The 16,749-nt window shown below is 52.9% G+C and overlaps 1 protein-coding gene across 2 annotated transcripts in view; it reads right to left on the reverse strand.

Moving 5' to 3' along the window:
• DUOX1 (dual oxidase 1) overlaps nucleotides 1-16,749 on the reverse strand; it is a 32,788-nt gene that overhangs the window by 15,458 nt on the left and 581 nt on the right. For both annotated transcript variants that reach the window (XM_032297588.1, XM_032297589.1), the window contains exons 2-21: nucleotides 16,270-16,353; nucleotides 15,915-16,004; nucleotides 15,531-15,695; nucleotides 14,743-14,930; nucleotides 14,395-14,596; nucleotides 14,122-14,288; nucleotides 13,663-13,723; nucleotides 13,445-13,541; nucleotides 11,678-11,768; nucleotides 10,555-10,657; nucleotides 10,124-10,296; nucleotides 8,505-8,680; nucleotides 8,165-8,283; nucleotides 7,482-7,619; nucleotides 6,693-6,806; nucleotides 5,794-5,993; nucleotides 4,958-5,143; nucleotides 2,112-2,337; nucleotides 1,784-1,877; nucleotides 1,329-1,504 (exon numbers count right to left, since the gene is read on the reverse strand). In XM_032297588.1, the coding sequence (XP_032153479.1) occupies nucleotides 1,329-1,504; nucleotides 1,784-1,877; nucleotides 2,112-2,337; nucleotides 4,958-5,143; nucleotides 5,794-5,993; nucleotides 6,693-6,806; nucleotides 7,482-7,619; nucleotides 8,165-8,283; nucleotides 8,505-8,680; nucleotides 10,124-10,296; nucleotides 10,555-10,657; nucleotides 11,678-11,768; nucleotides 13,445-13,541; nucleotides 13,663-13,723; nucleotides 14,122-14,288; nucleotides 14,395-14,596; nucleotides 14,743-14,930; nucleotides 15,531-15,695; nucleotides 15,915-16,004; nucleotides 16,270-16,339 (2,836 nt within the window). In that variant the 5' untranslated portion in view covers nucleotides 16,340-16,353. The remainder of the gene's footprint in view (nucleotides 1-1,328; nucleotides 1,505-1,783; nucleotides 1,878-2,111; nucleotides 2,338-4,957; nucleotides 5,144-5,793; nucleotides 5,994-6,692; nucleotides 6,807-7,481; nucleotides 7,620-8,164; nucleotides 8,284-8,504; nucleotides 8,681-10,123; nucleotides 10,297-10,554; nucleotides 10,658-11,677; nucleotides 11,769-13,444; nucleotides 13,542-13,662; nucleotides 13,724-14,121; nucleotides 14,289-14,394; nucleotides 14,597-14,742; nucleotides 14,931-15,530; nucleotides 15,696-15,914; nucleotides 16,005-16,269; nucleotides 16,354-16,749) is intronic.

Consider the following 16,749-nt stretch of genomic DNA (forward strand, 5'->3'; position numbering starts at 1 on the left):
TTCTGGAGTAGCTGGGACTACAGGCATGCGCCACGACACCTGGGTAATTTTTGTATTTTTTATAGAGATGGGGTTTCACCATGTTGGCCAGGCTGGTCTCAAACTCCTGACCTCAAGTGATCCTCCTGCTTTGGCCTCCCAAAGTGCTGGGACTACAGGCATGAGCTATTGCACTTGGCTCTTTGTTCCTTTTCTTTAATTTTTAAATCTTTAAGAAAAGAAACAAAAAACAAAAAACTGTAGTCAACAACAATGTACAAGACAACAACAATGAAAATAAAATAATAGTGCTAATCCTTTTCAATCCCCAACCCTGGTCTTACCCTCCATCCCAGGTGCTGGATGTCCCTGGGACTCTATGGTGTGGGCTCCCTTCCATTTACCTTCCTTGCCCCTGCCCTCAGGCCCAGGTGCCTGCTGCTCTGGCTGCCTGGGAAAGGTAAAAAGCTGCAGAATCAGGAGTGCTGGCTTCCTTCTCTTCCAGCTCTCCTTACCCCAGGGGGAAGCCCTGACCAGAGGCTCATCTGTGTCTTGTCTAACTTGCCCCTCTTCCCTATGGAGGCTGCTCAGCCTACCCCTTCTCATAATCCTGGGAGGGGCTGGGTTTGGCCTTAGCATGCCCCAGTGAGAGTGCCACGATGAGAAGATGCCATAACAACTCAGAGCACACCAGAGACAGACACTCCTGCCTGCTTCTTGCCCCTTCCTCACTCTTAACTCTAGCTGCCTCCAATTGAATCAGACACTGGGGCAGGAAGTAGGGGGAAGGACAACAGAACTGGGTCTTCATGTACTCAGCAAACATTTACTGAGCACTCAGCCAGGAGAAATAGTGGCAAAAGAACCCCAAGAGACAGCACCTCACCCCGACAACCAGACGCTCCAGCTGAAAGGAGTATGGCCCGGGTAGGGCTGTAACAGGGAGACAGTCTCCCTCTGCCCTGGGCACCAGGCACAGAAGGATTTGGCAGGGAGCCAGGGGAAGCAGAGTTCCAACCACTATTCCCTACCCTATCCCAACCCTACCGACCCCACCAGCAGAGCTGCATTATGACTTTCGTGGGCCCTAGGCACTTTTAAAACCTTTTTGGGCCCTTTCCTTTATAAAAATTAAAAATAAAAATATTTAAAAATTATATAATTATGATGATATAAAGAAAACTACAATCCAAGCTGTATACATTATTATATACTCATGTTACTACATTCATTTTTTCCTTCTGATTTTAAGAGAAATTAAAACATTTCTGTGGACTCCTAATAGTAGGTGGGCATTGTGCCTACTATGCCTAACCGGTAAGTCAGTGCTGCCTACCAGGCTGCCCCACCTTTGACACAGAGCTGTGTGAACCGGAGCTCGCTGTCATGGTCCCGCAGCATGAAGTGAAAATCCTCCCATGTCAGCTCCTCCTTGTCCTGGAAGCCTGACTCCTGGAACATGGACTCCACCACCTCAGCCAGCTGGGCCTTGGACAGACAGTTGTTGGAGATCTCGATGAAGGACCTGGGGTTAGGGGAGTGGAACCATCAGGCCCTGACTGGGGCCTGGGGCCCAGACACAGTCACACTTGGTGTGACTCCATCACACCAAGCCCTCGCTGCCCATATGGAAGGGCCCTGACTGGTCGAAACCCAAGCCCCCTGCTAGTTGGAGCAGCCTCTGGTTACATGGGTAAGGAGGCCTCTGCCTTCCTTGGCCCTTCTGCTCTCTTCTTCAGGTCCCACCTCTTTGCCCTGGCATCCCTGCCCTGGCCCATTCTCTTGGCTGTTCCAGAAAACCAACCTCAGCATCCTGATGAACTCATCCTTGGAAATGAGGCCATTCCCATCGAAGTCATACATACGGAACATAAGGTGAGACTTTTCCTCAGGAGAGCCTGGGAGAGGGAGGACTGCATAAGGAGAGTCCCCTGCACCCCCAGGCTGGCCAGAAGGGGCCTCACACCAGTGTGATGACCAACTGCTGGACATAGCAAGAGTCACTCTGCTTCCTGACCCCTGCCTGGTCACTCCTGGGCATCTGCCATAGCTGGAGACCTGGCCCAGGGCTTCCCCACCTCCAACAAATCCAGCCCCTGTCCAGCCTCTCCTGTCATTCCCTCCTCTCTCACCTTTCATGAAGACCACCAGGATGTCCAGGAACTCCCGGAAGGACAGGTAGCCATTGCCATCCTTGTCAGCCAGAGAGAACATGGACTCCACAAACATGTCCTGGGGCTTGAGGCCCAGGGACTCGGCAAACTCGGCCCTGCTCAGCTCGCAGGTCAGGGCCTCCCGCACCTTCTGGGAGGAGTCCAGGGGCAGGGTCCCTGCATCGGCCTGGTTGATGTCCAGCACCTGCACTTGGGCAGCAGCAGAGGGAGGGAGAGAAGACAAGGATTCCTTGACTTGAAGTTCAGCTGAGCCCTGTAGGAGCCACCTTTTGAGGTGTCTTCCCAGGACCCCCTCTGCTAGGTGGCCCTATGCTGGTCCCCGAGGCCATGTTTGTTCTACAGAGCCCTGACCCTCTGTCTGCTGACTGTACAGGGAGCTCACCTGGAACTAAGAAGTATGAGGTCTGTCTTGACCTCAGCACAAGAAAGCTCAGAAAGTATGGACCATTCTCTTCTTCCAAGTGCTCAGCCACAGAGACAAAGTAAGACAGAGGCAGCCTAGGAGAGGAGTGGCCTCATTGGCTGACAGCTTTCCTTTTCTAGGTCCTTTCAGGCCAACTTGAAGTCCTCCCTTTGGAATTCCTGAGACATCCCCGTATCCTCAGAGTCAAGTGACCTTTTGTCGATGCTAGCTTATTGGGGTTTCTCTTAACTTATATGTAAAAAAGTTTTAACTAAAACAAGGCTTCAGCTGGGCTTAGGAAAGGGGAATTCTCATTGTGGCCATCCCCAGCTCACCCAGATGCTGCCCCAGCGTGAGAGAATAGGCAGAGAGGAAGCAGGCAGGCCATAGGCCATAGTACCTGTCTTTCCTGCCTGTCAACTGGGGTGCCTACTCCAAATCTGGTGATGGTTTCAAGAGGTGAAACCTTATAGCTTCAAACAAGGTACTGTAGTGGAAAGAGCCTAGTGCTGGAGGCAAGAGACCCAGGTTCATGTCCCAACTCTGTCACCTTGCTGCATGACCTCAGGCAAGTCTCTTCAGTTGTCTGGGATTCATTTCCTCATCTGCCCTACTTATCTTACAGGTTTATTGTGAGAATCAACAAAAATTGTTATGTTGATATCACTGTGCGGATATGAGAGACTGAAAGCCACCCCCAGTATCTATCAGCACCCTTCATGTCTCAGCACAGGGAGTTCCCATAGCCCCGATGGATCCTGAATGAGTGGAGATGCCCAGTCCTGCCTAGGCGCTGGCACAGAGTCATCCAGCTGAGGGTCCCTCTGTTCTAGTACATACTCAAGTTCAAGTTCAAGTTCAACTTGTTTGTCCTCAAATGACTTTAAGTCATGTTCCTGGCACAGAGTACATGTCCCTTCAATGGTTGCTTCTCTCATGAATCCTCTCCCCAGCCATGACCCTGCTATTTTTCCTCAAACATCAATTTTTTTGCCCTTCTATGGGGCCCTCTGTTCAGTCCCTCGTGTCCCTTTCCTCTGAGCCAACACTTGTCCAATTTTAAGTCCTTGCCAAATGTCACCTCCATCATGACCTTACAGCAGACCGAAGGCTCACCGTCTTCTCTGAGATCCTCAATCACTGATTTCCTGAGTCACTTTTACAGCCCTCTTTCTTTGCCAGTTATCTTCCTTTCTTTGCATGTCCCATCTTCCCAGTGGAATGATAAGCTGCTTCAGTGGGAGAATTATGCTGTATTTATCTTTTTTTTTTTTAATTGAAATAGAATCTCTGTTGCTCAGGCTCGAGTACAGTGGCCTGATCTCAGCTCACTGCAACCTCTGCCTCCCAGGTTCAAGCGATTCTTCTGCCTCAGCCTCCTGAGTAGATGGGATTACAGGCATGTGCCACCACAACTGACTGATTTTTGTTTTTTGTTTTTTTGGAGATGGAATCTCTGTCTGTCACCAGGCTGCAGTGCAGTGGTGCAATATCGGCTCGCTGCAACCTCTGCCTCCCAGATTCAAGCTATTCTCTTGCCTCAGCCTCCCGAGTAGCTGGGATTACAGGCACCTGCCACTACGCCCGGCTAAGTTTTGCATTTTAGTAGAGACAGGGTTTCACCATATTGGCCAGGCTGGACTTGAACTCTGACCTCATGATCCACCTGCCTCAGCCTCCCAAAGTGCTGGGATTACAGGTGTGAGCCACCTCACCTGGCCTTAATTTTTGTATTTTTAATAGAGATGGTGTTTTGCCATGTTGGCTAGGCTGGTCTTGAACCTCTGACCTTAGGTGATCCACCCGCCTCGGCCTCTCAAATGTTAGGATTATAGGCATGAGCCACCATTCCTGGCCATATTTATCTTTATCTACCACGTTTCTCCACTCCTCTACCCTGCCCCCAGACTGCCTTTATTTTTGTGCCAGCTGTGGACTCAAGTCTCTGCATTTTTGTCTTGTTTCCCTACATCCTCCCAGTCGCTCTCAGAAGCCTGCAAGGTGGACATCAATGACCCCTGGAGGGCTCTGGCAGCTGCACTCCCCCAAGGAGGGGTGAACAATATTTCTCTTGGTGCCCACACTGCCCTGGGTCTCTGCAGCCTTTGGGGCAGGCTGAGATGAGCGAGGATGGGCAGCCCTGAGGAGAGCGATAAGCAATGCATGCAGAGAAGCCCATTCCCAGGCATCCCCTGACTACAGCCTCGTAGTTGGAGGTGGGGTTCAGTTGGGGACAGAGGCAACTCCTTATGATAAAGTCTGGTGATTCATCTGAAATTGCGATAGACTTGATTATTAGCTGAGAGCTTGGTTTCTGACTTCCTCTGGAGTCACCCCCATGGCCTCATGCAGGTAAGGATACCACCACAGCATAAGGACTGATCTGGTCCCATGTACACACCTGGGAGAAAAGGTGCCTGAAAAAGGTCTCTAGGAGGTGGCTCCGCTGTTCCCGCGTCACAGCTGCCCTCATCAGCTCCTGCTCCCGCAGCTCCCACTCCTGGAAGCTCAACCCACTCTCCTTCAGAGCTGCCCGGAGGTTTTCCACCAGCACCTGCCGCTCTTCCTCCAAGTTAAACAGCAGTACCTAAGGAGGCAACCCAAGAAAAGCAACCATTTGTCAAGGCCTCTTGAGGTTAGGCACTTTACATGGATTATGTCAGAGGGGCCACTGGAGTGGCCTTGCAAAAGAGATACTGTATCTTCTTTTACAGAAGAGGAAAGGGGCTCAGTAGGGTTAAGTGACTTGCTCATAGGTGTAGAGTTTGCATGTAAAGGCACATATACAAAGACATTCTTCCCTCTCTTACACATTGGAGAAGGAAGAGGAGTTTGGGGAGGCCAGAGGATGGAGAGGATCATGAGCCAGGCCTCTGATTTAGCTCTCCTCCAAAATCTCTAAAAATTCACTACATCCTGAGATAAGAGGACAGGGAAGAGGGCTTTGCTTCTTGCAAGGACACCCAGCTAGGATCTGACAGGTAGTCCTTAGGAAAGGAGGAGGCAGACTGTGGTTGCAAGAGTTAGGAGGCAGCCATGGAGATTATGTCATCCAGCAGGCCCAGAGCAGGATAGATGTGTCCAAGTTTATCTCTCTATCAGGTACTATCAGGACAAGAAGCCAGACTCCTGCACAATATCATTTCCTGTCTCCTGGCCCTGTGCTCCCTCCCCTCCACCTGGCTGCCTCCCTGGCTTTGGCTGTGGACAAGAAGTCAGAGGCCAGCTGAGCCATACCAGATCATACTCCTTGGGGATCTTGAGCAGCAGTGTGCGGCGTCCATGGTTGCTGGACAGGATGAGGTTGACCTGCTGTGGAGGCTGCAGCTGGATGGTGCGGAGCACAGTGAGGCTCCCGTCTACCACACGGATCTGCCCGGGCTGCAAGTGCAGCAGCACTGGCCGGCAGGGCTCCTTGCGGCCTTGCCATTCCAAAGCTGGGGGCAGAGAGACAGGGCTTTGTCAGCTGGGACCTGCCAGAGGTACAGTGGGAGGAAGAGGGCCAGCTCAGGGCCGAATTTAGATCAAGGCCTCCACAGTTCATTGTCCCCTTCTGGAGTAATGAGGGTAATTTCCTCCCTGAAAGCCCGGGAGTGCCTCTAGCCCCATGGAAAGAATAGTAACTATCATTATCTGAATGTTTACTATGTGTTCAATACTATACCAAGTGCTCTGCATGAACTAATTCATTTAATTAAAAATCTGTGAGGTAGGTGCTATTATTATTCCTATTTTATAAATAAGAAAAAAATATATTTAGAGTGATTTAAATATCTGCCTAAGGCCCAATAGGTGGTGGTGGAACCAAGATTCCAATCCCAGTCTGACTCTGGACCTTCATTAGTCACTTCTCTGTTGCCTGGAGTTCCAGCGTGATAGGCTACAAATCAGCAGTGCCCAGGGATTCGTGAATCGTAGTAACCCTGTAAAATCCAGGCAGGGTCCAATGACTCCTGCACATTAGGAACTCTGGAGGCTGCAGGACTCCAGGTCCAACTTCTGCTTAATGCCACTGTGGCCTTGCCTACAGTCCTAGAAAAGGGAGGCCTTTTCCTTAGGCTGCTGGGGTAGCGATGGGTGGCTGTAGCACTGAGCCATTTCCTCCCTACCTCCATCCTGGCCGGCCCTAGGCCTACCTTCCGTGCCTCCCACGAGCTTCTCAGACACGATGCTCTGGCAGTCCTGGCCCTGGAGCCTCTTGAAATTTCTCATCCGGAGCCGGGCAACAATCCAGGCGCTGAGCAGGCTCACTGGGAAGGGGGAGAGGTGGAGGTCTGGGGAATGGAAGCGGCTCCTTTCTCAGCTCCTTTCCTGGCAATACCCCCTATTCTCCCCACCTCCTAGGTCAGCTTGCTCAATTGTTTAAAATTGTGAAGTTTCCTGGGGGGAGCTCCTCTGCATCCCATGGGGAGCTTTGGGTAGCATCTAAGATGCCCACCCTGCCTCCTCGGTTTCCAACACTCTCGTCCCTTCCTAGCCAGAGACTAAGTCCAGAGTCTTTGTGTCAGGGACTAGACTCACCCCACCAGGCTGCTAGATAACCCCCACACAGCGTTGCCAAAGACCAAGCCCCAAGCCCTCACTCCAGCGACTATATGTGCCCCGCCCTTGTTCTTAAACAGGGATTTGCCTCTGACAGTCCTCTAGGCCCAGGCTTGCAAAAAGCTGTGGTTTATAGATTCCCCCTGGCTCTTGACCAAAGCTGGGCCCAGTGGGGGGAGTCCCAGGGTAACAGGGAGGAAGTTCCCCCTGGAGCTGATTTCTCTCCAGGCCAGACACTTCTCTTGTCCCTTCCTCCTCTAATGTTTTCTTTGCCTACCCAGAAGGAACATGCTCTGTGTGGTTTGCTGTCGTTATTGGAACCACCTGAACCGCATCCCCTAGCTTGCATCTCTCACCTGGCCCCACTCTGTTCATCATTTTACCTAAAGGAAAGCAGCAGAGGGTCCCGATGGTGACCCCGAAGCCAAATCCACTGCCCTCAAAATAGTCACGGACAACGTAGGGAGCACAGGCTGGCAGGCCTTCAGTGCTGAGCTGTCTCGGCTGTGGACAGGGGTCTCCTGGGGAGGAAGAGGAAGCCAGAGTCCTGGGTGCTGGGCCATAGGTGCTGGCACAGGATCACTGAGGAGGTTAGGGTGGCAGAAAGTGGGTGGGGCACTCTGGGTAGCTGAGGGGAAGGGGCTTCTTTGGGTAACGAATGGGGTATAAAGTGAATCCCAACCTCCGTCTCTCCCTCACACACACGTGTACACACACACACGAGCGTGTGCCTCACTGCTGTGGGGTTGGGATATCCTTACTGCACTCAGCTCTCCTAATATTATACCCAGCCTCAGCTCCATCACAGCCAAATAACCTCCTCACCAGCTCTCTCTGAGTTTCAGTTTTTTTGCCCTCACTCAGCACCTCCTGGAGTTGTGCAGAGGGGACCCTACAGAGCTGCAAGTGGCGGCCCTGGCACCTGGAGTTCCCAAGGGCAGAACTATAGCTCATGCCCTTCTTGGAGCACAGAGGTGGTCGTTCAGCGACATTGAGCCAAGCCCAGAGCTGAAGAGGGACAAGGCTCCAGACCCACCACTCCCCCAGCCACCCCTTGGCCATTCACCTTTATGCCAGACAAAGACACTGGGCTGCAGAGCACCAGGGTCAACGTTGATAACAGCAACCAGCACGTCCCGCAGGGTGGTATTTCGGATTTCTTCAATCTCCTTCTTGGAGAACAGCCTAAGATGGAGGAAGTAGAAGTCACTGGGATGGAAAGGGGATGCAGGCCTCCAGCAACCCCAGGCCCAAGGACCCAGGTGAGAAAAGAGACCCAGCAGGGTTGGGAAGTTGGTTGTGGGCTGGCTTGGAATCAAGGGCTCATGGGAGCTGTCTAAGGCCAGGCAGAAGATCTGGGGCCCAGGCCAAGGTAGAGACTGAGGTAGAGGCCCAGCAGGCCTTACCCATTCCTGGTGTTCTCAAACCAGTAGCGGTCACCATCCCGCAGCCGCACAAACTGGTCGAGGACAATGGTGCTGAACAGGGGCCCGGGGTCCCCATGGCTCTCCAGGAGTCCCCCCGGGAGCAGCTCTAGCCAGGACAAGTCCTGGTTGTACAGGGAGGCTGTGGCCTCCAGTACCTGGAAGCAAGATGGGGCAAGAGTAAGAGAAAGGACCCGGCACCCACCCTCAGGCAAAGAGATGGCTCCCAGGGATTTGCCCTGGGAATGATAATAATAAATGACAGTAACAGTAACTCACTCATATATAGTGCTTATTATGCCCCAGGCACTGCTCTGAGTGCTTTACAAAAGTGAACGCCATTTATGGAAACCCTGTCACACATTCAACTGCCTATTTTAACAAAGTTATAAAACAGCCAGCCAATCCCCTTCATAACTTGTTCTTGAAAAGGTATGAAAGTTGAAGGGCCAAAATCAGAATGTGCAAAAGTAGAATAGTAGAATGAAGTCTTATAAAAAGTTTCTTCTTTAGAGCTGAACATTTTTTAATCAAATGCCTGATTATATATTACCTTTTAGAGAGTTTTCAAAAACATATCACCAGTATTTTCTACCTGACCTTTACTTTAGTTTTTTTCTCTGCAATGTAAATAGCACTTGAACCAGCTTAATTCCACTGAGGCCCATTTGAAGCTAAAGGTTTGCTACTTTTGGTGTGCCTGGTGATTCCTAGCTATATATTGAGTTTATAAAGCTTATGAGCCCCCATGCTCATATAACTTCTTTATTGGCCTTTCAAATCTCCACTTCCCAATAATTCTATAAAATAGTAAGGGCAGGCTGGGTGCAGTGGCTCACCCCTGTAATCCCAGCACTTTGGGAGGCCAAGGCAGGCAGATCACGAGGTCAAGAGATCGAGACCATCCTGGCCAACATGGTGAAACCCTGTCTCTACTAAACATACAAAAATTAACTGGGTGTGGTGGCACATGCCTGTAGTCCCAGCTACTCAGGAGGCTGAGGCAGAAGAATCGCTTGAGCCCAGGAGGTGGAGATTGCAGTGAGCTGAGATCATGCCACCGCATTCCAGCCTGGTGACCAAGTGAGACTCAGTATCAAAAAAAAAAAAAGGCAAAATGCAACAAAATAGGCACACAATTATAGAAACACTGCTGTGTCAAGATGATAAGGTAGCCCAATCTGGTCTCTTGGCTAGAAGGCATGCCACCAGTCCAGGTGATAGCTCACAGTGTAACAGCTGACTCCTGAAAGGCAGCTTTAACATGCAAGAAAGCACAGCTTGTTCCTAAGTCAAGGGCCTTCTATATCCACTCAGGAGGGTGGAAAGAATAGTAAATGAGATAATGCCTATCAAGTGCCTGGCAAACAATATATGTTCAATACATGCTTGCTGGATCTGAATAATCAGAGTCCAAAGCCAAATCTTGCTGGTAATCTTCATCTTGATATGTAACACTGGGAAAAGTGATCTGGGTAAGCCCTCCCCCTCCCATTTGGTGCTTGTCTCTGGTACTCAAGTATCACTGTCCATCTTCCATGTCTCAGGCCCCTGTGCCTCGTTCTTCCCACCCTACCCTCTGAATCTTGACCCCTCCTCACAGTGTCATCACTCCGGGAGAGTGCAGTGTTGATGTCCTGCCAGCGGGTCATGGGAGGCAGGCCTAGCGCTGCCCTGGCCTTGTTGTAAGAGGGCAGGCCCAGATCTCTGCCCCGCTGCAGGCAGCTGGCCAGGTGGTCTGTGCGGGAAAACTTCAGTGGCCCAGGCCAGAAATCTGGAAATGAGATACCAGAGAGTGTGAGGGAGCTCAGGGCCACCATAGCAGTCTCCAGTCCGGGCCCCAGGCTCCAACCAGCCCCAGGGAACTTGAACCAGAAGAAGCCATGGTCAGCAGGTCAGAAGCTCTGTCGGCAGTGAGTGCAGTGCAGGCTCCCAGCCCCAGGTATCCCCTCATGCCTGGCTCTGGAGGTCCAGTTGAGCCTCTTCCCAGAGGCCAGGAGTTCACATCCTGCAGGGACAGCCTCAGACTCACCCCGCACATCTTCAACCACCACATGGTCCTCTCGCTCTGCGATCTGGGAGGTCATGCCCAGCAGCAGTGCATCTACATCTTCAGCACTTTGTAGGCTTGGGTGCTTTATAGGTTGGGAGTGGGGAGGAGAGGAGTGTGGTTAATGGGGTCAGAGGTTAGACAGCCAGGCTCCCTCCACATCATCATCCTTATCCCTGAGCCCACCCAGTCCTGCTGTTTGCTCCCAAACCGGTGGGACATTCCTCCTCTGCAGGTTGATTCCCCACTCAGTATGAGGGATGTCCCCATCCAAAGTCCATGCTGCCTAACAGAGGTCTGTACAAACACAAGGGATCTTAACATTTTCCTTCTACCTTGGGATATTTGACAATGTGGTTGGCAAAGGCACTGGAATATCTAGGTCTTGGACCTCTGTTACTAACCAGCTGTATGAACTTGGGCAGGTCACAGGCCCTCTCTGAACTCCGTTTCTTTCCCTTAATAAAAAGGGACGCTGATGAGGGGGACACTGAGGCCTCTTTTGATTCAGCTCCAGGGCTCTGATTCTATGGCTTCTTTTCTCTTTCTCCCCACCCCCTTCCCCTCAGCAAACACTTTACACAAAGTATCTCATTTTGCTGTAAATTAATGATCAATGTTATTCACCCATGCTGGCCTGATTTGGATGGATGGACAATCCCTAATAATTTCTAAGAACCCCTGCTTCCTCCCCACCTCCCTTGCACATACACATTCACACACTGCCGGGGGTTTTTGTCTAATGGGAAGTTTCTCTGGGGCAAGTAAGGCTAGCTAGGGTACTCCAAGGCCTATAGGACACCTAGAGCTCTCAAGGGAGAGGGAAAAGGTGGGAGGGAGCAATGAATGCAGAACCACACCTGCACAGGCCCTACCAGCTCTCCCATAGCCCTGAGGTGGGGGCGGGGGTGGTGGGTGGCTTTTGGCCATGTCCAGCTACCCGGTCACCTCAGACTTTGTAGGGGAGATGCCTGAGGTCCTCCAGGCTGCCTCCTTCACCCCAGCCCATCCCAGCTGCCTGCCTCAGCCTTACTGCCCACTTTCACCATGTGTGTGTGCGTGTACACACACATATCCACCCACATCTGTGGCCCCCTGCTCACACCTCCCGGCTCCAGTAGCTGTTGCAGACCCGGAGAGCTCTGGAGACACTTGAGTTCCGATTGATGACCCCCTGGAAGTGGCAACTGGCGTTTCTGAAATGCAAGGAGCAGGGAGATGGTGACTGAATAATGGGGTTATAATGTCAGGCGTCAGTTCTGGTCTCTGAGGTGGTAGCCAGGGGCCCCAGGCCATTGCCTCTCAGAGGTGGCATGTGGGTCTGACCTTAGTAAGTCCTGGAGGATCTCACTTTTGGAAGGTCCCTTCCACAACATCAGACCAAATATCTAAAATGTACTCACAGCTCATTAACACACGCTATCTCTCTGACTCTCTCACAAGATATGTATATACACATATATATAAAATATATATACACACAGTTATATATACAATATATGTGTATATATATCATTTTTTCTTTTTTTTTTGAGACAGAGTTTTGCTCTGTCACCCAGGCTGGAGTGCAGTGACGTGATCTCAGCTCAATGCAACCTCCACCTCCTGGGTTCAAGTGATGCTCCTGCCTCAGCCTCCCGAGTAGCTGGGACTACAGGCACATGCCACCACACCTGATTAATTGTTGTATTTTTAGTAGCGATGGGGTTTCACCATGTTGGCCAGGATGGTCTCCATCTCTTGACCTCATGATCCGGTCACCTCAGCCTTCCAAAGTGCTAGGATTACAGGCATGCGCCACCACGTCCAGCCCATATAGACATTCTTAAAAGGATTCAAATACTGTTATTTTGAAACTACTTGTCTATGAATAACTCAATTGTCTATGATTTCTTAGACATCATCAGGCATACCCCAGAGATTATTCGAGAGTAAATCTAATCTACGAATTGGTTTAAATTATAAAGCAATTATTAAAAAATAGACATTTCTAGAGTAAATCTAATCTATGAATTGTTTTAAATTATAAAGCAAAAAAATAAAGACAAGCTTTGTTTCATATACACTTATTTAAATATGTGTCTTTTTTTTTTTTTTGAGATGGAATTTAGCTCTTGCTGTCCAGGCTGGAGTGCAGTGGCGCAATCTGGGCTCACAGCAATCTCTGCCTCCCGGGTTCAAGCAATTCTTCTGCCTCAGCCTCCTGAGTAGCTAGGATTACAGGCATGCACTACCCAACCCACCTAATTTTGTATTTTTTTTTTTTTTTTCTAGTAGAGATGGGGTTTCTCCCTGTTGGTCAGGCTGGTCTCTAACTCCCAACCTCAGGTGATCTGCCTGCCTCGGCCTCCCAAAGTGCTGGGATTACAGGCATGAGCCACATCTCTAGGCCTGTGTCTTTTTATTTTTAAAATTCCCTCTTCATTATTTTTAAGCCAATATTTTCCTTCAGATTGCACACATTTTAGAATGCTCTGCTCCCAAAAGCTTGCAGGCCGTGAGCCCTGTGATTATAGCTAAAAATGTCCCCAGTGTAGTGTCAAGACATGAAGTATAGACCAGTGGGCTTTGTGACACCCTCTGAACCTTTATTACTCTATGTTTAATGGGCAGGCAGGTGGGCAGGGGGTTTGGGTGGGTGGGTGGTTAATCGCTATACCAGCTGCAGGAGGACTGCAGTAAAAGTACTTAAAAACCACAGTGATGTATCTTTTAAAACAATTGTTTTCCTTCCCCTCTCTATTCATCCTTCCCTTGGGGAATGGGTACACTTCAGGCTGATAATCCTGTACAGAGGGCTCCTGAGGGCAGATCTTGCGCAATTGACAGCCCCATCCCTCCCAGCACACAAACCTTTGAGCCCCTCCCTCACCTCATGTAGACGCCAGGGGGCACCATGGTGGAGAGGAACTGCTCAGAGGCCGCTACGAACTCCGAGGAGATGCTGGGGTCCAGAAATGGCCGGTATCCTAGGGAATAGGAGAAGAAAGGAGGGAAGAATTTAGCCCTTAAATCCCCAACATACTCTACACCCCACTCCGCAAAACACTCTCACGCAAGCCCTCCTATCCTCCTTCCTCACTCCCTCACCTTTATACTCCGGGGGCGTTTTCTGCAGGAAGCTGGGCAGCCACTCATACACAGCGATGTTCTGAGGGGCAGAGAGGGGCGAGGGGAGGTGCGAGTTGGACCAGGCGGGGCCTGGAAGGGTCTGAGCCCAAGGACGGCTTCCATGTGGAGATAAGGACCAGGCAGGGGCAGTCATGGGAGAAACGACTCAAACAGGAGCGGTGTGAGGCCTGTCCCCGAAAGGAACCAGGGCATTTGGGCAGTGGGGGTGGGGAGGTGATAAATCATCATCACCAGCCAGATTTCACCTAGAAACAGCGCGTGCACCCCTATCATTTACAGCGGCTTCCCTAGACCTCGGCTGTCTGGGAAGGGGTTTCTGGGTGAAGGTTGTCCACGGATGGGGAACTCCGTGGGCAGCGCAGTCTCCCGTGGACCTGCACGCGGAAGGGGGGACGTCGCGGGGCGGGGACGGCTGACCTGGTAGGTGGCGATGACCCTCTTGCGCGCGTGCTGGAACAGCTCCTCGTCCCCCCAGTCTGGGTGCTGGCGGGCCAGCCTCTGCGCGCACAGGTTGTGGTAGCGGAACCAGAGCAGGCCCAGCGCCTGCAGGAAGGGCTCCCGGTTCCCTCGCTCCGCACCGAAGGCTGCATCCGACGTGGGGGCGCAGGGGGGGAGATGAGCGGTAGCGTGACCCCGGGAGCCCACACTCGGAGACCCCCAGCCGGCCCCGTCTCGCCCTCGCGGCCTCACCGTAGAGCCCCCGGGGCCCGCTCTGCCCGGTGGCGGGGTCGGGCGCCGCCCACATGAGCAGGGGGTTCTGCGAGTCTCTGGGGAAGGCGGGGTCGGGCCCCGACGCCAGCTGTCCCCCGGAGAAGCTCCGCAGCGCGTCGTTCCAGGAGTGCGAGGAGCCATAGATGGCGCTGCCGTCCAGCCAGCCGGTCACCTGGTTGGTCTGCGGGGCAAGCGGCGGGTGAGCCGGGGGCCGGGGCCCCAGGGGGCGTCCGGGGCTGGGGAGTGGGCGCCGCTCCCTGCCAGGCCCGCAGCCTGGGCCCCACCTGGCTGGGGTGCGGCCCCTCCCCGCCGCCTCCCCTGCCTCACCAGGTCCCGGGGGTTGCTGGGGCTGCGTCCGGTCTCTGGGTCCCAGCGACTCCTCTGGAAGGGCAGCACCACGTCCCCACGCTGGTCGGGGTCGAACACGGGGTCTCCAGACGGGATGTAGATGTTGAGGAACTCGGCGGGGCAGCCGGGCGTTTCCACGTCCACCACGTCGGAAAGCACATGGTAGCCTGCGGGCATGGGGCGCATATAGGTGAGCAAACCGTCCGTATCACGCCCTCCCCCACGGCCAGGTCGGCCTCCAAGTGTCCTCGGGAGCCAAAAGACAGAGGTCCCAGTGCCAGCTCCGCTACCAGCTCTGCAGGTTAGCCCCAGGGAGCGTCAATTTTCTAATCTGCAAAGTGAGACTATAATGAGTTCCCTTTCTACCCAATTCATAAAGCTCTTGTGAGAATTAAAATAATATAATTTATGTAGGGGCCCCTCAAGTCAGTCCTCCTCCCTCTGGGCGGGGGCGGGGAGAGGTGAGATGGTTACTAACAAATGATGAGGAGAGCGGTGGCTGGGGGAACTCAGTTCCCAAAAGCTATAATGGGGGTCCAGTGACACCTCTAGTTTGGAGCAAGGCGTAAGAGAAAGATTAGTGAGCGAATATCACTGCGTCAACACGCCAAATGTCTTCGAGATGAAGGCAATCTCGAAGTGCTTAGAGAGGAAGTGGTTGAGAGTCTCGGATCTGTCTCCTGTGGACTCGCAGAGGGGATCTGGCCCCTCCCCCGGGCTGAGCAGAGCGCCAGATCAACCCCACTGGTCTTCTCCTTATCCCTCACCAAAGAAGACCCCCAGTACTGTGCGGTTGCGGAGCGACGGCAGCCCGGCTTTGCCCAGCGTGGCGGCGTCGCTGAGCCGGCGCGAGTTGGGCAGCTGCGGCTCCTCCAGAGCCTGATACACACCGTCGGCGTAATTGGCTGGTACGCGGCGCTGCAGCCGGGAGCCTGCGGAGGTAGGGAGCCGGGCGCTAAGCACTCCAACCCCAAGAATCCCCTAAACCTCGTCCTAGCCTCCCTCAACCCCTATCCCTCTTCTCAGACGGAACGGTCTCTATAGGGTCTCTTGGCCCCAGCAGCGCTGTGTAGACAGAGGAGCTGCTGGGCGAGTGTTCCCCGCAGATTCTCTGCTTAGAGGCTTCCAGCACCCGCGGCCCCAGGACGCACCAACAGCGCCACGCTCGTGGTGCCTCAGGTTGTTAAACCAGCCGTCGTAGCGCTGCACTTCCCAGGGCAGTGAGAGTGCGTCCTGTCCGCCTGTGGACACAGAGAAGGGCCTCCTCAGCACTAGGCTCCCAGGTACCCCTCCCGGACCCAACGGCCTCGGACCGCCCCTCCCCAACTCGAGGAGCGCCCCTAACCCGACCCAAGTGTCAGGCCGCACTAGGAAGTTTCCCATCCCGCTGAGCTGCGCAGTGAACTGACCTTCCAGTCTCAGGGAGCCGCTTGCCGCACTTTTCCCCTCCCTACCTCCCAGGGGATCCTGGGGGACACCCCGCAGCTAGAGGAGCCAGATACTTGCCCGCTGGATACAGGGATCCAATCAGCAGAGCTCCCAGGAACATCAGTGCCTCTTGTCTTGCACGGAGCATGCCAACCCTGCAACCTGCGGGGCGGGGGTGGGGGTGGTAGGTGGTATGTGAAGGCCACTATTAGGGTGTCCTCTATCCCTCCCCTTTCGTTCCTACAGAGGGAAGGAGGAGCGCCAGCTGTTTCCACTTCTGGAACGTAGCTGTTAGAAGCATCACTGAGGGCCTGCATCCAAACGCCACTCTTTTCAGGACAATTGGCAGCTGTGGAGGCCTGGACATTGTTCCCCATCCTCCACCCCCTCAGAGAATTAACCTCCGACCATAGGAACCCACTGGGCAGGAGTCTCCTGGGGCATTGGTGCGCCCAATGTCTCGAATGTATCACCTCCATCACTAGCACTAATCCGACAGGCTCCGCTTCTCCTCCAGGAGGTAGGGAAGGAAAAGAGGCTACTGAGTTGGGAGCTAAG

Source organism: Sapajus apella, unplaced genomic scaffold (assembly GCF_009761245.1).
Source record: "Sapajus apella isolate SASKATOON/1434 unplaced genomic scaffold, GSC_monkey_1.0 scaffold37, whole genome shotgun sequence".
Lineage (NCBI taxonomy): Eukaryota > Metazoa > Chordata > Mammalia > Primates > Cebidae > Sapajus > Sapajus apella.